The sequence below is a fragment of the Prionailurus bengalensis genome, chromosome D1 (assembly GCF_016509475.1).
Source record: "Prionailurus bengalensis isolate Pbe53 chromosome D1, Fcat_Pben_1.1_paternal_pri, whole genome shotgun sequence".
NCBI classification, from domain to species: domain Eukaryota; kingdom Metazoa; phylum Chordata; class Mammalia; order Carnivora; family Felidae; genus Prionailurus; species Prionailurus bengalensis.
In genome coordinates, this window is record NC_057346.1 from 2,293,830 (window position 1) to 2,314,476 (window position 20,647).

The following is a 20,647-nucleotide window of genomic DNA, read 5'->3' on the forward strand; positions in this document are numbered from 1 at the left end:
AATCGATTTTCTGAGTGATCGCCCTGAGACCTTGTAGCGAGTCTCACTTATCAAAGGAAGATTCAATTATGTTCCCATACTGTGCTTATGAAAGAAGAGAAGTGAGAGAATGTATTCACGGAAACTCGTCAGGAGAAGTTACAAGAACCCCCCGTTACCTGGATTTGTGCATCTAGAGAATTCAGAGCGACCGTCATTTCTCACCAGGCTGTGCAACGGGAATTTATGCTGTGGGATCATTTTTATATTTAGGCGTATTTATATAGACTCCCGATGATCCCCGAGTTTATTATACAATCAGAGTAAGTTTGTCATTACAGTTTTGAGGGAAGATAATTACACATATGGCATCTCAAACACCCACGGCCCTGAGAGAAATGAAAGAATCAAACCACATATATGTAGTCCCAGAAGGCTGTGTTTAGCGTTTTAGACTCCAGGCTGCTTGCTTTGCATCAGAGGCGAGGTCTGCATGAGTGGCTGGACTGGAGGACCCTAAGACCCCAGCTAATCCTGACATCCTGTGTCATACTGTGGGGAATGATGACACTGAATTGGCCAGACCTTGAGGCTTTCGTCTTTCCACCGTGTATTCTCAGAAAAGGCTACAATAGTAAAAATGGCATTAATGCAAAATGCCACCAAAAGTAAAGAGTCACAGCAAGCTAACAGAACACACGGCATGAAGGTTAATTATGTTCAGTAACAAAGCAAGGGTAACATGAACAAAAAGAACGTTAGCTTCTTCTTTTGATGTGAACCCTGGATCCTTGCTGTGCCAAAAAATCAAAAGCTTACTCTGCAAAAATGATCTCGCCCACTGTTTATAAAACACAAAACCCTAGCATTATCTCCCTGACAACCAACCGTCCAAAGCTGGTTGGTAGGACGTAGAATCTGTGCCTTGCTGGCTGGGTCTCACCTTACACTTGTTCTCAAGGTCAGCACGACCAAGGCTGATCTCTGATGACTCACCGGGACATCAACAACTACAGGAGTTTGTGAACTTAACATTTTAAGTCAAAAGGCCATCCCTCTCCACAAAGAGTGGAAAATAGCCCTAAGTAATTCACAATTTTCTACAGGAAAATTACAATGCAAGATTCCGCCCCCCCAAACTGTTACAAAATCCTCCTCATCCCGAAGAGCCGCTCCCTCTCTGGTTAAAGGTGTGAAGGGAGGCCACGCACTTCTCAGCCCCCGGTTCTCCACCATGTCCACCCCCATGCGGCTGCCTTTTCACCACCTTTCCGGAAGCCTTCCCGGCCCGACCCCCTCTCTGCATCCTGCATTTGTTCCCCAGACATTATTCACTCCTCCCGAGTTGTGCGGACTTGTCTGGTGTTTTTTCAACCCGCTGACTTAGCGTGGGTGTGTGTGTGTGTGTGTGTCCACCTACACCCCCCTTTCAAAGACCGCGGGGTCCTCTACGAACACAGTTGTCACTTCACATTATCCCCGGAACTGAGCTTATGCTTCGCACACACTGGGCATTTACTCCACGTTCCGATATGAATGAACAGGTGTGTGGAAAGACAATGACGGGTGAGCAACGGGTGAGAGGCCATCCTTTCTCCGAGACAAACGAGGCCAAAACAAAACATTTCTGTAGGCTGATGCAATCTGGAACAAACGGTGCAGGTGTTCCGAGAGAACTTGAAATAAAGAGGCGGGGAGGGACAAGGCCGACGATGCAGACTACCTTGTGGTTGGTAAGGACACACACCTGGGAGGCAGGAGTTCCTCACTGAAATATAGACACAAAGAGTGGCATTCGAGGACTTATCCACGGCACCGTTGGCCCTGGAGGTCCTGTCTAGCCTGACCCAGCGAGCCTCCGCTCAGGTGCCTATGGGAGGGAACGGGCCCTCTGTCGGAGAGGAAGCCAGAGACGCCCCCAGAGAGGCATTCATGACGCGTTTGACTCCAGAACTGATGTCAGGTTGGTTTCCTCAAAGGAGCATCTCGCGCATCCACTGGAGGAAAGGGCCTATTTCTAACCAGGCCTCCATTTGAGAGCCTCCGTGTCACCCACACATTCTGGTGTTTTTCACTCCCCGCATCCGATGGGTAGACACGTGCCGTCCATTCTAGTCAGGGAACACTCTTGTTCCCCACAGAGCGGGCTGGAGCCTCCTCGTATTTGTTCCTTCGACCCACAGTCCCCTGTCTGCACCAGCGAGAACCCTTTACCTGGCTCTCTCCCCACCTGTCCCCATGAAGCGTGAGAGACCTCTTCCTTAAGTCAATTAAATGAAATACACACACATACACACACACACACACACACACACACACACACACACACATCCCTGCTTCAAATCTTCCCGGCTTCCTTTCTCTTTTTTCTCTCTCTTTCCCGCCCTTCCTTTTTTATATTTTTGGAGGGAGGACTCTTCCTTATTGATAATATTGCCATTCCTTGGACTCACATGTGACTCTATAAACCAGATTCAGTCATCGTCTTTCCAGCCTCACATCCTGCCACTCGAAACCACGTACAAATTTCTGCTATTATGTTGGATGGCTCACGTCCCTGGACAGAAAGCAGGCCGCGTCATGAATTCTGGCTTTTTTAATTCTTTTCGTCCGGAGTGACTCTCACCATTTTTCCAATGGAAAATGTGCATCCGTCAGGACCTGCCTGGTCTCTCCTCTGGAGCTCAACGTGTCTCAGCAGAAGCCCTTGCCTCCAGTACTGCGATTTCCCCGTTCACCATCGAGCCCCCCCCGAGAGCGTGAGGTCATGGAGCTCAGGCACCGAGTCTGACCCCCACCCCACCCCGAGCTCAGGCACTGAGTCTGACCCCTGTCTTTTGCCCCAGGCACACAGGGAGATGCTGGCCGTGGAGGCGACCCGCACTCCCTGCCTGCAGAGTGACGAAGAGCACACAGACTATAGCTCTCAGAGGGCCCCAATGAAACCTTTCCCTGCTATTCGGGAAGAGCTCATCATTCCCAGAGGATGGATGGGCAGGGCTGGAAGGGCTGGCCTGGGAACCACGCGGCGGGACCGGAGAGACCTGGCTTCTGGGGGAGCGGGCGTTCCAAGTTCCAAGCAGCACCACACAAACGGGGTCTGGAACACACACGTGCCCTCGAGGTTCCGTGGGGCTGGTGAGCAGCTGGGCCTCCCCGACAAGCGAATGAACGAGAGCCGGGGCACCAGGGGAGGACACCGGTGAGCCCGCCACGCGGCCGATCCCCTGCGCCGACCCGGGGCCCATGCCATGCTGGTCACCGTGTACTGTGTGCGGAGGGACCTGTCGGAGGCGACCTTCTCCCTCCAGGTCAGCCCTGACTTCGAGCTGCACGACTTCCGCGTCCTGTGCGAGCTGGAGTCGGGGGTCCCCGCCGACGAGATCCAGATCATCCACATGGAGCAGGTCCTGGCCGACGACCACAGCTCGCTGGGCTCCTACGGCCTCCGCGACGGTGACGTGGTGGTGTTGCTGCAGAAGGAGAGCGCGGGGTCCCGGACGCCGGGCCGCACCGCCAGCCTGCCCCACGTGGAGCTGGCCGGGCCGGCAGAGCCGGGCACGTCGGGCGGCCGCCAGCAGCACCCCCCGCAGCACCTGCAGCGCCGGGTGCAGCCCCGCGGCCTCAGCTCCGGGGAGAAGAGGGTGTCCGCACAGAGCGTGGACAGCCCCGTGCTGATTCGGAGCATGCTGCTGTCCAGCCCCCACGACCTGTCGCTGCTGAAGGAGCGCAACCCCCGCCTGGCCGAGGCCCTGCTCGGTGGGAGCCTCGAGACGTTTTCGCGCGTCCTGATGGAGCAGCAGAGGGAGAGGGCCCTGCGGGAGCAGGAGAGGCTTCGTCTCTACTCCGCGGACCCGTTCGACTTGGAAGCTCAGGCCAGAATCGAGGAAGAGATCCGGCAGCAGAACATCGAGGAGAACATGAACATAGCGATGGAGGAGGCCCCGGAGAGTTTCGGGCAAGTGGCCATGCTCTACATCAACTGCAAAGTCAACGGGCACCCTCTGAAGGCCTTTGTGGACTCGGGGGCCCAGATGACCATCATGAGCCAGGCTTGTGCCGAGAGGTGCAATATCATCCGGCTGGTGGACCGGCGCTGGGCTGGCATCGCCAAGGGGGTGGGCACACAGAGGATCATGGGCCGGGTCCATCTGGCTCAGATTCAGATCGAAGGGGATTTCCTTCAGTGCTCGTTCTCTATCCTCGAGGACCAGCCCATGGACATGCTTCTCGGGCTGGACATGCTCAGGAGACATCAGTGTTCCATCGACTTGAAGAAAAACGTGCTGGTGATCGGCACCACGGGCACGCAGACTTCCTTCCTTCCCGAGGGGGAGTTACCCCTGTGTGCCAAGCTGGTGAGCGGTGCTGGGCAAGAAGAGTCTTCAGACAAGGAAGCAGTGGACACTATTAAGCGTTCGGTCAAGGATTTAGGATGGAAAAAGCACTGAAATGGGTTATAAATATGCCACCACCTTGAGGGAGCCTCAGGTCCCGGGAAATTCTAAAATATGAGCTCACTGGCCATGTAATCATTAAAAACATCAGTAACAACCAAACCTGGCTTCGGCACTACCTTCTGAGATCCATCACTGTGTAAGTCATGATTGCTTGATCTTAGCCCCTCATCCATTCCCTTATCCCAACGTCACTGAGCCTCAGCCCAGGAAGGCTCTGGAGGTCCCACGTGATTTCCAGAGAATCCATCAAAGAAAATCAATCTCCTCCTTTAGAGACACTGTCCTATCAGATCGCGGGGTGGCTCGTCTAAACCACATGCTGTTGGCTCATTCCCTAGAAAGAGCCATCGCTACAGACCCCACAGAACATCTGTAACAAAACAATTTCCAATCAGCACTAACAACTATTTACATTAAGAGAAATAGGTCTATTTTCACAGATGTTGTTTTCTTTGGGAAAAGTCTTAGAAATGGTGAGCCAGTTACACTCTGAAGTTGATTAATACTTACAAATGTCTGTTTTGGACAGTAGAAAGGCAGATTTCCTCATATTCTACATCTTCCCTTCCAGCGGACTCCCCTGGAATCATGCTCACTGCACTCTGCCCCTAAAGGCTGTTTTGCCACATTTGAGAAAATGGAATTTTCTCCTAGGAAGTCTAAAATAATGCCCCCTTTCCCTTGCATTCAAAGAAACCCTGGTCATAAAATGAAGGCCAGCAAGTAGATTTTTTAAATTTAATTATATGGTGCAACTTGGAAGGCTAGTGGTTGTGCTGTGGGGCCAGTGGGAGGTAGGAGCAGGCAGTGGACCACATCCCTTAATACTCATTTCAACTAAATCACCTAACAAAAAACCCCCCAAAACCCTCTGTTTTAGGGGTGCCTGGGTGGCTCAGTCGTTTGAACTTCTATTTTTGGTTCAGGTCATGATCTCATAGTTCATGAGTTTGAATCCCCACATCGGGCTTGCTGCTGTGCGCCTGTCAGCGCAGAGCCCATTTTGGATCCTCTGTGCCCCTCTCTCTGCCCTTTCCCCACTTACACTCTGCCAAAAATAAATATATATTAAAAAAAAAGAACAGTAGATTCTAAGTCAAGAAATACATGTTCTGATTCTAGCTCAATGGTACTTAGGCATATCGGTTCACATCTGACACAACTCAGATTTCTCATCAATAAATCACTTTGGAGCAGAGAGCCATTGTCAGGTGCCCGGGCTTCATTATGATCTAGGGAATTCTTTACATTAAATTAAAATTTCCCAACAAAATCTAAAGCCACTGAAAGCATTTCCCAAAAGTTACAGGAAAACAAAACGCTCCCTGTCATCACCATATGCCTTTCTTGGTTGGCTGCTTGGTGATACCAACCATCTTATTTCTAAAGAGTCACCTCTTCCTTCCAGACACCTGTTCACTGCCTGTTTTCTTCTTAATAGATGTTCCCATGCTCAGATGCCTCAACCTTGTCTGCATTCGTGCCAACGGCAGCATCCACTGAACTGCTAAAAATGAGCAATGGACAGACCTCTTCTCTACTTTTGCTCCTAAGTACTCAGCAAACGTAACTAACAAAAGGAAGAAATTCAGAGTAAAGTCAGGGATAATCAATTAAATGCCTGTGATGAAAACTGACTGAATAAATACAATGAATCCTTCACTGATAAAAATATGCGTGTTCCAGGGCGCCTGGGGAGCTCAGTCAGTTGAGCGTCCAACTTTGGCTCAGGTCAGGATCTCACGGTTTGTGAGTTCGAGCTCCGCGTCGGGTTTGCTGCTGCCAGTGAGGAGCCTGCTTGGCATCCTCTGTCCCCCTCTCTCTCGGCCCCTCCACTGCTCACACACATACTCTCTCTCTCACTCTCTCTCTCAAAAATAAACATTAAAAAAAAAATAAGCACACTGCTCAGCAGTTTCTACAGGGTTCTGTTTTCAGGTCCGAGTGTCCTGAGTGCATGTCATGTGGAAATGCTCGACATAAAATTTTAGTATTTGGCCTATCAGGATGTCTCACCCATAAAAACCAACCTGAAAAACATCAGATCTTTAAAAGGTAGTTTGCATGATATCACATCCCAACATACCCACCTTGCCTTCTTGGAGGAACATCCCTTCCAAAGTAGCTACAGTGACTCAGGACCAGTCTCAAGTATAATTCTGTTTCTGATTTTGAACTGAACTCTACTATTCCATAACTTCCAATAAATAGGTCTTCAAGTTTCCTTCTTCCAAGAACATATGTAATTAATGTGATTTCTCTGGCATGAAATAATCCTTTGAATACATGAAACCAATGTCACTTAAGTTTTAACTTAATTCTTTTAGCTGTTTCTCACAGCCTAAGTTTGGACCCATGTAAAAATTTCTGTCATGTTCCTCTGGACATATTCTAGCTTCTAAAAATATTACTTGAGTAAATGGGTTGATAAATTAAAAATACTTTTATTGAGCTAAAAAGCAATGATCTCCAAGAAAAAATCAATAAGCAGAGTGGATGAATTAAGCAGTGTCCTTCCTGATTAATTTTTAACATCACTGTCTTTCAAATCAGATAGGATTTTAATAATTAGTTTCATGGATCGAAATCCTGACTCAGTCCTGTGTGCACATGAATAGATCCTTGTCGATTAAATTTTAAATGGATTAGTTTTAGGAAAAGGTTACATCTTTTGCATGTCTATCAAGTAAATTAGATGCTATGCAATGTGCCTTCATGTATGACTGCCTTTAATCCTCAGAATAAATCCTCAAAATAGTCACAACCGCATTTTACAGATGAGACATTCAAGGCTCAGAATAATGAAACATTCAGATATCCAAAGCTTAGTGTTCTTTAAACTCTTTCTTGACGACAATCTACATTTTTTTTAATGTTTATTTTTAAGAGAAAGATAGCGGGGAGGGGCAGAGAGAGAAGGAGACACAGAATCCGAAGCAGGCTGCAGGCTGAGAGCTGTCAGCACAGACCCCAGGCGGGCTCGAACTCATGAACCACAAGATCATGACCAAGTTGAAGTCAGACGCTTTGCCTCCCAGGTGCCCTGACAATCTACATTTTAGATTGCGACTCAGTTTCACATCACACGCACACACACGTGCACACTCACACACGTAAGCCTATTTTTGCGAAACAAAAAAATTCTTGAAATAATATGAAATGTTTTACCCTTTCCCAGGCTATTACTTCGAAAAACTGTATTTTATTACTTAAGAAAATACATTTAGACATGTCCCACTAATTATCTCACCAAGGTATCCTGACCCACAATGTGAAAAAACTGACCTGCCGGCCTGCTGAGTTCAGGTCTTTCTGATTTCAACCTCCTTGATGCGACACATTTGAGTCCTAGCTACCAGTAAAAATTGTCACAAAATGTCACCAACTCGGATTCTTGCTACTGGACATGAGTAAGCCTTGTAAGGAAGACGGAGAGTCTCATCTTGAATTTGCATATGACTGGTGACCTGGGCTCCCCCCCCCCCCCCCCCCCCCCCCCCCCCGCTTAAAGGAATGCTTGCCAAATGCGGATACATGACCCCGCTGCTCTGCAAACAAAAGCAAAACAAAATCTATGGAAATTAAACACCACCTGCAGAAAGGACAACAGAGGAGCAGTGGACAGAAGAGGGTCAACAATTATTTCCTGAACACCCACAAAATAAGCACTGAGCCACACTCTTACAAAGGTGGACATGTGCGAGTTATTTCCAGACCTCAAGGGGAACACAGCCTGGCAGAGCCAGGGGAAAGACTTGTGATCAAGTGAGGACACAAAGGGTGGACGTGTAATGTGTTGGTGCAAATGAAGGAATGAATCTTATTACGGGGGGTATTTTTAAAAGAAGAAACAAGCCACGGAGTGCACTCTCAATATGTCTAAAATGACCGACACTGATTCTGGACAACAAACATCCTCTCCTACAGTTCAGGCTGCTAACATACGACTTCTACAGCGTCTGCTGTTGGGAATTATCGACTACAGGGAATGTACTACCTGGAAAACGAGGAACAAATCTTCATTTTCCTTCTTCCGGTTAGAAATCAGGATAAAGCACGCCACTTGAGGAAGCTGACCTAACCCTGTTTAAGATGACAAGCCATTTAAAGAAATCCATTAATCCCTTGGTTTCACCTAACGTCCATGTAAATGCCCGTTTTATCTAAAAGGAAATCACTATTGTCGATAAGCATGCATTTCGAGAAGCCAGTAATGCGTTCTGCTGCAGTTAAACCAGAAGACTGATGACTGAGATTTGGAGAGCACACGGCCTCCATTTTTTTCCTAAAGCACCAGGTCGTAAAATTTCTCTTGTTCCTAGGGGAAAACCCACTCCCCAAAAGAAAAAGAAACGGGTGTCTGCATGTATAATTCCTCTTCACTGCAGGCATTAAATGTTGCCCTTTAAAAAAAAAATGTTTATTTTTCAGAGAGAGAGAGAGAATGCATGTGAGGGGGAAGGGGCGGGGGGGGGGGGGGGGGGGGGAGGGGGACAGAGGATCCGAAGCAGGCTCTGTGCTGTCAGTGCAGAGCCCAATGCAGGGCTTGAACTCCCAAACCCTGAGATCCTGACCTGAGCCAAAATCAGGAGTCAGAGGTTCAGCCCACTGAGCCACCCAGGTGCCCCTAAATGCTGCCTTTCTAGGAGAACAAGGCACTTCGTACAGAGGGTCACTGCTGACATCCAACATTCCATAAAGAAACATTTGAGGGAGTGGTTGGACAGTGATCTGGGACTCACCGCTGGGGAAGACGCTGTTAAAGCGCTAACATTCTGGGGCGCCTGGGTGGCGCAGTCGGTTGGGCGTCCGACTTCAGCCAGGTCACTATCTCACGGTCTGTGAGTTCGAGCTCCGCGTCGGGCTCTGGGCTGATGGCTCAGAGCCTGGAGCCTGTTTCCGATTCTGTGTCTCCCTCTCTCTCTGCCCCTCGCCCGTTCATGCTCTGTCTCTCTCTGTCCCAAAAATAAATAAACGTTGAAAAAAAAAAATTTAAAGCGCTAACATTCAGAGTGGTTCTTGGAGACTGACAAGAGCCTGGAAAACCGAAGAAGAGCAACAAAGGTAAAGAAAGGGACGAGGGGAGGGGGAAAAACCCTAAAGGTCTGTTGTGCTTTTATTTTATTTTTTTATTTGACGTTTATTTATTTTTGAGACATAGAGAGATGGAGCATGAACGGGGGAGGGTCAGAGAAAGAGGGAGACACAGAATCTGAAACAGGCTCCAGGCTCTGAGCTGTCAGCAGAGAGCCCGATGCGGGGCTTGAACTCACGGACTGTGAGATCATGACCTGAGCCAAAGTCGGTCGCCCAACCGACTGAGCCACCCAGGCGCCCCTCTGTTGTGCTTTTAAAACTACATCTCCCTGGGTTTAAGTGCTGTTTTATAAGGTGGGTGGGGACTGGGCTGAGATTAAGTATTGGCTGTTAGGTCCACACTACTTTATTCCTCACGGCCAGGTACTTAAAGTGAAAACGTCTTCACTTTGGAGCCTGAGTCAAACTTGTTTTTGTGCCCCCGCTTGTTTGCACATCTGGCTCCACCTGTCAGAATCAGACTTTCTAAAGAGTCCGTATCAGAGGAGCAGGGTCTGCAGTCCCGCTGTGGCTTTTGGTACAGGGTCCATGTGACGGGCTGTGGAGCTGGGCACACCTGTGGCAGCTTCCTCTCTTATTACCCCAAAGGACTCTTTTCTGATGATGGCCCCCCCTCCCCCTCCCCCTCCCTCTGCCCCTTCCCGCCCCTCCCCCACTTCTTTTTTTGAGGAAAGACTTTTATCAAGCCAGCTTTTCTATTTCTAATCAGTAAGGCTTATTTTAAGAACACCATTAGAAAAATCATAAGGTAAACTCCTCCTGTGTGAACGTCCATACGAGGCCACACAGGCTGTGCTCCAGAGGAGAGCAAAATGTCTATTTTCTACTGGTAACTGATATATGGATGCTGTGACCAAATAAAGTAGACACTGAGGACCAACAAAGGCATTTTCCAGGTAATGTAATCACTTAATGCCATCAAATTCTTATGCTACAACATCAGTCCTTATTCTAAAATCTTACTCTACTAGCCCTTTGTTGCAAGGACCTTGAGATGAAGAGGAAAATTCATTTAAATTTTTTTAACATTTATTTATTATTGAGAGACAGAGAGACACAGAGCGTGAGCAGGGGAGGGGTAGAGAGAGGGGGAGACATAGAATCCGAGGCAGGCTCCAGGCTCCGAGCTGTCGGCACAGAGCCCGACGCGGGGCTTGAACTCACAAACTGTGAGATCAGGACCTGAGCGGAAGTCGGTCGCTTAACCGACTGAGCCACCCAGGCGCCCCCATTTACAATTACATTAATTCGCATATTCGCCCTTCAAACCCATGTCAAGTCTAGAGATTCAGTGAGTCTGTCAGTCAGAAAGTATCAATGTCTTGCATGCATCAACATCACTAAAAATTCAATATATTTTTTCAAGAGTCCAGTCACTGTCCTGTGTCATGCAGAGACACAAGGAAATGTGATAGTCTGAGCCTTTAAAAGTTAGAAGTCAGGCGAGCTGGAAAAAAATGCCAAGTAAATGATTCAAAAAAAAATATTCCTTTCGGTGCTGACTCGTGACATATAGAACATCAGTGCAGGGGATGGTCTCCCGCGCCCGATCTGAGCTGCTGACCGCAACATGGCCGAATCTCTGGGAGAAAATTTTATCGAGCAGCTACTGTGTGTCAGCCACTATCCCGGTGCTGGATGTGCAACAGTTTTTGGTGCTCGACCGGTACTTGGAGCTGCAGCCAGGCAAACAGGAGAATCTGTCCCCTCCTCAAAGATGAGTCATTCAGTGGTGAGGTGACCCAGCTAACCAAAGCAGTTCTCAGGGCGAACTTCAAGGTGAAGTCTGCGGTCTGCTCTTGCCTTGACCCGCGGTGGGTGGTGCCGTGCCCAAATTCCTTCCTGGTGCAGGCTTAGTCTCCCAGCACAGTTTGACAGCTGTCAACAGATACTGGGCTCACACGACCACGAACAACAGCAATGTGGGCAGAAGAAGTTAACTCCTAGAGATGAGTCAGCGGAATGGAACACTGTCACATACTTAACCTCCAGGGAATAAGAAATGGGCTTCTCCGGGCCAACCAGATGGCAATTCTACAAATGTTTGGGGACTGTGAAAACCTGGAATGGGGCCCAAGTTACTAACGAAAATCTAGCAGGTGTTGGGATTTTCCAAAGCGACAATGATCTTGTTCCTAATGTTATCTTTGGTATTCGGTATTTTGTACAAGGCAAAGAGTATATGAATGAATAATGGACAAAGTCCCACATTTATTAATAAGCTGATGCAGAGAAAGTATGACTTCTTATTTATTTTTTATATAAAATATTTAAGGTAGGTATGACTAAATTATATATAGTCAGATTACCTTTGTTTTTTTAAAAAAAATTTTTAATGTTTTATTATTTATTTTTGAGAGAGAGAGAAAGTACGAGCAGGGGAGGGGCAGAAAGTGAGGGAGACACAGAATCCGAAGCAGGCTCCAGGCTCTGAACTGTCAGCACGGAGCCCGACGTGGGGCGTGAACCCACGAACTGGGGGATCGTGACCTGAGCCGAAGTTGGAGCTTAACCGACTGAGCCACCCAGGCGCCTCTAGACGGATTATCCTTGTATAATTAGAATAAATACGTTCTGAGTTAACAACATGGTTGATATTCACATGTACAGATTTAAATGTAAGTGATCCAAGGAGTAAATCCTTAGGGTGCTTTTAATCTGGGTAAGTTGCCAACTGTTGCATTCCAAGGACAATCTAACTAGTTGGTTTGTGTGGCCGAATCCCCCCTTTGTAAAAACCAACAGTCTAACCTCATGGCAACACTCTGCATTTCAGGGAAACCAGAACATCTGGTCACCCTACAAGGGTTGGAACCAGATTTTTAATGGAAAGCACGAGAAAGAGCATACTGTGGGCACCTCCAAACAGGATGCAGATTTAATGGGCCTGAATGATCGACGACCCGTGTTACCAGCATATGTCGAAATATACCTTGAAAGGAGAATGTCCTAGTCTATTTGTGGAAGAGAACTAACCCTATTTAAACTGATTCATCAAATACTTCTGGACAGGAAAATGAATCATTTAATTTTTTTTTTATTTTTTTAACATTTACTTAGTTTACAGAGAGAGAGAGAGAGAGACAATGCAAGTGGGGGAGGGGCAGAGAGAGGGACACACAGAATCCGAAGCAGGCTCCAGGCTCTGAGATGTCAGCACAGAACCCGACATGGGGCTCGGACTCACAAGCTGCGAGATCATGACCTGAGCCAAAGTCGAATGCTTAACCTACTGAGCTACCCAGGCACCCTGAAAATGAATCCTTTTAAATATCATAAGAAAACCAAATCTTGGGGCGCCTGGGTGGCGCAGTCGGTTAAGCGTCCGACTTCAGCCAGGTCACGATCTCGCGGTCCGTGAGTTCGAGCCCCGCGTCGGGCTCTGGGCTGATGGCTCAGAGCCTGGAGCCTGTTTCTGATTCTGTGTCTCCCTCTCTCTCTGCCCCTCCCCCGTTCATGCTCTGTCTCTCTCTGTCCCAAAAATAAATAAAAACGTTGGGAAAAAAAAAAAAAAGAAAACCACATCTTAAGTACTAAAATACTTTAATGAAAGAACCCTAAATATTTTTTCAAGAAAACCCACAATACAACTGAAGGTGAGAAAGCCGCTTTAATTGTCAGGACCCCTTAGAAGTGGTTTATGTTTACCCCACTATAAAAATGAAATCAATGGAAATGGATGTCAGAAAATAGGAGCAAAATAAATATTTCAAATAATTATGAACTTGGATTATCCTGAAAAAGCCCCGATAAGACAAAATTATACCATTTTTCACCCCGAGAGTAAGATTAGTGATGGAATGAATTTAAGGCTCAAAGTAAATCCCAGGTTGGGCATTTTCAGGGACTGTCTGAACAGAGGAGCAGAAACGACGAAAAAGAACACAAATAATGATGTTGCCTCCACATTTATTTTAAGTCACCACGTAACTGGCAGAAAGACAAGATGCACTGAACAGAACATAAGGTAGGACTGCACGGTGGGAAACCAGCAGATTTTGGACAAAAAGTTGTGCTTACGGACAGCAGATGATGTCCAGAAGCAGCAGCTTGGCCCAGGATGTGATTGAGGGGTGGGAGAAACACAGGGGGACCCCTGATCCAGCAGAAAGTTGTAGAGAGTTGGGGGCTGGGCGGAAGGAGAGGGAGATACCACCGGCCGATCACACTGCCACGGAAGCAGAGGCGTGAGAAGGTTCCAAGGAAAAGAGGTCAGCCACTGAGGCTCAGTGTGCCAAACAACGCAAAGAAAAGTCAAATGGCAAAGCGGGACCTTTCCCTCTGTCACCGCAAGGACAACAGAGCCTGTGACAGGAGTGGCTTTCACAGACCTGACCGGTGTGGGGGGAGCAGATGACTTGCATAGAGCACCAGCAACATGAGGACAAGGACCTTGTCTTATCCAAGAGGCCCATTCTTCACTCCCTGTTTAATCACTCCCCTTCTGACCCACCTCCCCAAAAGTTTAGAGCGAAACGCTGTTAAGAAAAATGTTATAGGGGCGCCTGGGTGGCGCAGTCGGTTAAGCGTCCGACTTCAGCCAGGTCACGATCTCGCGGTCCGTGAGTTCGAGCCCCGCGTCAGGCTCTGGGCTGATGGCTCAGAGCCTGGAGCCTGTTTCCGATTCTGTGTCTCCCTCTCTCTCTGCCCCTCCCCCGTTCATGCTCTGTCTCTCTCTGTCCCAAAAATAAATAAACGTTGAAAAAAAAAAATTAAAAAGAAAAGTGTTATATAAATATCCCGGAGCCAGGGCTACAAGCTGTATTCTACCAGGAACAACTGCATGAAGTGAGAGCAACAGACGGGCAGTTGGGGTCAAACAGAAACAGAGATCTCGGTTCAAGCCCTGCCACCTGCTATCCCTTGGCGTCCAAAGCCAGAAATGACGGAAAACAATCTCGCTGATTGGAGATAAACTGTAGGAGTTTACATATGGCAAGGTCTCCATTGTCAAAGCCTCATTATGTAATGACTCTTAAGTGCCTGGTCTCAAACTTTCTTCATTGACACGAGGCACAACAACACCGCTCGCTTTCTCTAGGTGTTCAATAAGTTTCACGAGAAATGCAAAAACCTTTCCTGGCACCCAGCTCTTCACCATGACTCAAGCTCCACTGCTTTTGAAAAACTCATGCCGCAGAATTTCCCAAAGAACAGCAAGAATATACTGTTAATTGCTTGATTTTTACATATTTCGATGTAGAGCTACTCCTAGAAAGGCATGTGTGGAAGTTTCACATTTTCATGTGCACTGGAACTTTCCATGGCTTTGTGAAGGTCTAAAAACCCTGGCAACCAACTCAATAGATGAGTTTAGGTCCTGGAGGAAGTTAAGATAATAGGGCAGCGATACAGCATCCTTTAGCTGAAATGCCAAGGTCACGAGGTGAGGGTGACCAGTCAGGTTAAACGCATAACGTCCACTAACAGGTGGCCAAAATGACTCTAATATGTAGCTCAGGTAAATCTGCTTGGTGAGGGACAGGGATTAAGAAGCACGGCCTTATTTCAGTCTCCCAAGATACACATGAATAATCTGGGCCACACTTTTGAGGACGACTATAGCTTCCTGGACCCCCTATGTGGAAGAGTCCCCAGTGAAAACCTGTGGGTACTGTATGGAGGGAAATAAAGAAATCACACTTGGCTCTAGAAGCCAAAGGAAGCAGAAGAGCAGGGGGTCCCACAGCACTGAGAGGTTAGGAAGAGGGCTGAGAATTCAAGGTGAGATTTGGCAAGATGGAGGTCGTCGGTGACTTGGGCAGGAGTGACGCTGTGGGTGCGGTGAAGAAAGAAAGGCTCCTCGGAGGAGGTCCAGGAGTCAGCTGGCGTGAAGGAGATGGGGAGAGCTAGATCCTGAGAACTCCCTCAGGAAGAGGTTCTTCCAGGGAAGAGGGCCACACCATCGTGGATGAAAGGGCCACAAGACCAAGTGTTTTACTATGGAAGTTACTGGGTATATTTACATGTTGATGAGAATAATCCAGGGTGGGGAGGAAAATGAAGAAACTACAGAACAAGGGTAACCCAGGACCCAGATCCTTGTGCCTGAGGGGCAGTGGAGCCCGAAGAACGGGAATTTCTGGCTTGGGACCACATCAGGCAGATCGGACAGCCTGCAGACGGCCGCTTATGCCCTCTTGTCTTCTCCTAACGACCTCAGCAAGGCCATGAGCAAGCTTGAGATGAGGGCAGGGAGCTGGTGAAAGACCTAGGAGGGAGGGCACGGGTGAGAGAGTCATTAGTCAGAGAGGTAGCTGAGTGTTGGAGCGACCCCGAAGACCCACTGAAGATTCCGGGTCCAGGATCAGAAAGAAAACCAGCCGTGCTGACGGAAGGCGACACTAGACAGAGGCTGTACCTACGGAAGGGACCCTAGACAGAGGCCGTGGACGTTCTGTTTCCTGCACCCATTGTGCTGTGCTCTCTGGGTGCTCTGCCCCCAGGATAAAGGAGAAGGTGGTGGGCCCATCCCACTGGGAGGCAGCCAGCCTTGCGTGCGGCCCCCTGGGTTGACTACAGCTTCTAGAACCCTAGGTCGGGGAGTACTCAGTGTCTGTTCACCTGCGCCAGAGTCCTGAAGGCAAATGGCCACCCCTCCAAGCGCCCCCAGTGCCCACCCTTGGGGGCACATGTAACCAGCAGTGCCCCCACGTCTGAGACTCTAACTGTAACTGTAGGTGTCGGCATCAGGGGAACCAGACACCCATTTAATTCACCACCACTGCTCTACACCCCCCATCCCCCAGAGCAGTTTTTAGACAGAAAATGGGCCATGCGCCAGGCCACACAAGCAGAAGCTGGGTTTGCCCTTGTTACTTGGTCAGGTCCGAGAGGTACTAACGAGCGGCCCAACAGGCTACAGATGAAAGCCAGAAACGGGGACAGCCGGCACAGGGTGGTCGGGAAGCGAAAACCCAGCGCTCTGTTATTACGGAAACCGCTGTCATGAGCTATCGTCATAATGAAACAGAAGTACAGGCCCAGGAGCAGCCAGGAAAAAAAAAAAAAAGTTTGGTATTCAGGTATCGCCAGTACGGCATTAAATAGCATCCCACTACCATAAAACGGAAAAAATTAATTTTAATTGTATTGACCACAAGGCCTCCAACATGAACTGAGAATTAGTTGACAAGGACAGGGCAATAATTAAAGGCAATATATCAGATGCCGCTCAAATGATCAGCGGGGGGCTTCGGGCATCACGGTGAGTGACCTTTCTAGTTGACACGTTCATTAACGATGTGTAGGAGGAAAGCCAGCATGTGACCAGGCTTTCCAAAACGATTCCACTTTAGGAGCTATTCCAAAGACGAGCTGCCAACATCACGGTAATAACTTAAGTAGAAGTGAATACAAAGGTTCTTGGGAAGACTGAAAATTCAAGACAGGCAATTATACAGTGAGATAACGGAGGTATATGAGGAAAGTCCCAGGTCACAATATTAAAGGGTGGCAGGATGAAGGGGAGAGGATGATACTACCCCCAAATCTGCCACTTTGACATACTGATTATTTTTAATTAAAGTTACTTAAGAAAGAGCCAGAGTAATAAGAAAAACACCCTGACCCTCCTTTGTCCCCGTGAAGCAGGAACCGAATCTCCCACGTGAAAGGGACCCCCCCTTGTACAAAGAGGATAGACGGCATCCCCATCACCAGAGATAGGGGATTCGGGGCTGAGAAGTCTGTATACGTAAACCTTGTTGCTTCTTTACGCATTTGCTAGCCCTCGCCCAAACTTCCTGGACTTGTCAATTCTTCGCGAATTTACTGTTTCCTTGTCCAAAAGGTGTAACGGCTGCCTTCCTCGGTCACTTGTTCGCATCTCATGTTTTTATGGGCTTCCACCTGTACCGAATTAAATTTGTTTTCCTCTTGTTAATTTGTCTTATGTCTAATTACTAGACCAGGCAAAGAACCTAGAAGGGGAAACGAGAAGAGCTTTCCTCCCCTACAATGGCGATTCCCGGGACAACCCATAGTTCTATTACTGACATTTATTGAATAAAAATGCCTGCCAGATATTATAAGCACTATTCTTGCATCTAGAGAGTGTAATCAAACATAGCACAAGTATACAAATAGTCATGGGCTTTTTTTTGTTTGTTTAAAAAATCTTTTAAACATTTTTGTATAAATTTTAAACTGGACTTAAATCCCTGTAACATAAAATTAACTCTTTTAAAGCGACCAATCCAGTGGCAATCAATACAGTCACGCCGTGGTTACAACCACCACCTCCATCCAGTTCCGAGACATTTTCGCCTCTCGAAAAGAAGACCCTGGGCACATTCGGCATTTGCTCTGCTCCCTGGCCCCCAGCCTCCTAGCCTCTGGCAACCACCAGTCTGTGTCTGTCTTCATGGATTTACGGGTTCTGTCCGTTCCACCTAAACAGAACCATACGCTCTGTCACCATGCTTCATTCACTTAGCTGAGAAGAATGTATCGGTATTCATTCCTTGTGGCTGAGGCCAGCATGCTTGTGAATTAACCACGTTAATTTCCAAGCACCCCTGGACCTACCTCCCAGTTCTGAGTGGCGACAACATGGCAGAACCCAGCAGAAATCCACAAAACCTAGGATCTTCCGATTAATAACAACTCCTAAGGAAAGACCAGCCCACAAGAGTTTATTTTGCTAATTTTACTACAAGGGATCACTCAAGAAACTGACGATGCTACTGTTAGAAAACATTCCCTTGAGCGACAGTGTGATCTTTACTAACGAGACAGACTACATATTCACTAATGACTGATGAGCTGGAATCTTCAGAACTCCTTAGCTAGGATGATCTGGAGCTAAGTGGATTGCAGTGGGAATTGAGGAGACTTTGGGTGGTTTTTTTTGCTACTTGTTTTCCATCCAACCTCCAGGGTTGACATGGACAGATGAAGTTGATTCTCTTTCTGGCGGGTTCCCAGAATTTTCACGAACCGGCTTCTCAACTGGTAACCGACCCACATCAGGGACGGATGAACACCTGTTCTATGAAATGTCCTGAGGAGCCTGTAGAAAAAGTCAGAAAAGATCTTCCTTTTTCCTGTTTTCATCTACGTCTCCATTCTGTGGGATCTTTATTCTACGTCGGGCAGAGAATTTCTATGTTCTTATTCACTGGCAGAAACACAGCGAAGTAATTTATGAGACAGAATATAGGTCTTAATTGTAATTTTCCAGGCTAGGATTTTAAGTCATACTTTCTACTATTATTTGGTTTATATGCTTATGATTTAATTGACCAGATCCCCCCTTGCTATGAAATCTGGAATGGTGAGCTTCTCTTAAAAATCTCAGTCCACTGAACTGAAGTAGAACAATTTCCTAATGATGCCTTTGAGGAAAAAATAGGTGCTTTTTCTACTGCAAGAGTTTTCAGAAAGAATACTAAGAAGTGGAGATCCCATTTACGAAGTACAAATTTTCCTCTGAGGAGACATTATTTTGTTCTCTCTTGTACTTCAGATAGTTGGGTAAAAACACTATGCAAAATAACTGAAATTTCACTTTTTGCTGTGTCTGTTTTTCTCACAAATGTGTATTTTAAAATTTGTGGTCATTTTATTTACTCACTTAATTTAAATGAGATGGCAACTCCTTTCTGTAGAAACTGATCGCTGCCCAAAGAGCTTTTAGACTGCAATTAGCTTATTACAAAAATGCTCCAGATGGGTATACTGTTCCTATGAAAATGGGTTAAATAGCTGTAATCGCTATAAACTGAAGAGAAATTATTTATATCTGTGACATAAGTGTAGTCATCTATAAAACTAAACTACATCCACATAAAAGTAACCTTTTTGTGTGCCACATCAGTTATTTGGTACATAGTTTGGAACAGAAGGTACAGAATGAGAAGTGCATACAGTCAACAGAGCGGGATTTTATAAACGCTTGCATAATCCAGAGAGATCAAACGAGACGTGATGCTGAGACCCAACACAACACATGCTCAATGTAAAATTTGAGGAATCCATAAATGTGGATGAAACAATGGCCCCAAATTCCCGAGGCTTGTCCTCTGTCACACGACAGAGACCAGGGAGATTTGCACGTGCGGGAAGAGGCAAGACAGAGATGGTTATGAGGGAGGAAGATTCATGGACCACAGAAGAAGAAGGGAGGCCGGCAGAAAAGGAGGCAGCATGCTTCTCCGGAGTCCAGCCCACCAGGAGCCCGCGATATCCACGGTGTAGATGCCACACCGGAGCCGGACGGGGGTCCCCAGGGGGCTCCACGTCACCTACCACAGCAGCAAACACCACCACGTGTGCATTACGTGTTTGCCTCATAACTGTATTTCTGCTGCTGGGAAAGGATTCCTGGAAAGGAGGAAGAAGGGGTCCTGTTTCCGGGAATGAGGCTCCCGGAAAATGGCACCTGTGTTATTGCACAAGGCCCCCCACCGCACGGGGTCACACACCCGCTGCTGGCCTTCACCAGCGACACTGTGTTAGCGTCTTCATTCCACCGGATGGATGCTGGTCAAAGAGTGAGGAAATTATGTACTTTCCCCATTAAATAATCTAAATGAAATGGGGCAGCGCTAACAAGGAAGCGGGCAAACGTGATCGGCGGGCAATACAGACACGTATGGGAAGTGGGTAAGAAACGTGAACTAACGTCCAGCCTCATCAGACACAAAATGAACACGTGGGCAAGGAGGGATCCAGGGACACGCGCCTGGCCAAGTCTCTGGAGACAGCACTTGGAGGAGAAACGGAGAGAAGGGGATCAAGGTGGTGACGAATCAACAGGAGAGGAGAAAGGTGCTGAGTGGGGAGGACGTTTTCCAAGGCTTTAGTTCCAGAGGAAGAGGGGGAGGGCGCTGGAGGGGCCAGGAGGGCAAAGGCACAAGGGCACGTGTTCGGTTTCCCTCGGGAGGTACCTGCGGGAGGTGACAGGTGAAAGCAGCCACCAGCAACAGTTAGAGACAGACAAGACAGACACGGCACCAGGCAAGAGTCCTGGCGGCGAGCAGAGGGCGCGGAAGGGACAGGTGCAGGGATGTGTCTCGGGAAGGAGGACCGGATGGTTCCCCAGCCCCGTGCTCCCGCTCCCACTAAGAACAGCAGGAATCCCTTAGAAAACACTACGCAAAGAGCAT

At 47.7% G+C, this 20,647-nt stretch overlaps 2 protein-coding genes across 3 annotated transcripts in view; one reads left to right on the forward strand and one right to left on the reverse strand.

Annotated features, from left to right (window-relative positions):
• PDGFD (platelet derived growth factor D) overlaps positions 1-20,647 on the reverse strand; it is a 221,633-nt gene that overhangs the window by 102,729 nt on the left and 98,257 nt on the right. The window lies entirely within an intron of this gene.
• On the forward strand, positions 3,231-6,101 carry DDI1 (DNA damage inducible 1 homolog 1). Its single transcript, XM_043579199.1, has 2 exons — positions 3,231-4,575; positions 5,881-6,101. The coding sequence occupies exon 1, from the start codon at positions 3,231-3,233 to the stop codon at positions 4,428-4,430; it is 1,200 nt and encodes a 399-aa protein (XP_043435134.1). The 3' UTR covers positions 4,431-4,575; positions 5,881-6,101.

Excerpts from the sequence above, each read along its gene's own strand:
- DDI1 (XM_043579199.1), top strand. The coding sequence starts at position 3,231 with ATGCTGGTCACCGTGTACTGTGTGCGGAGGGACCTGTCGGAGGCGACC.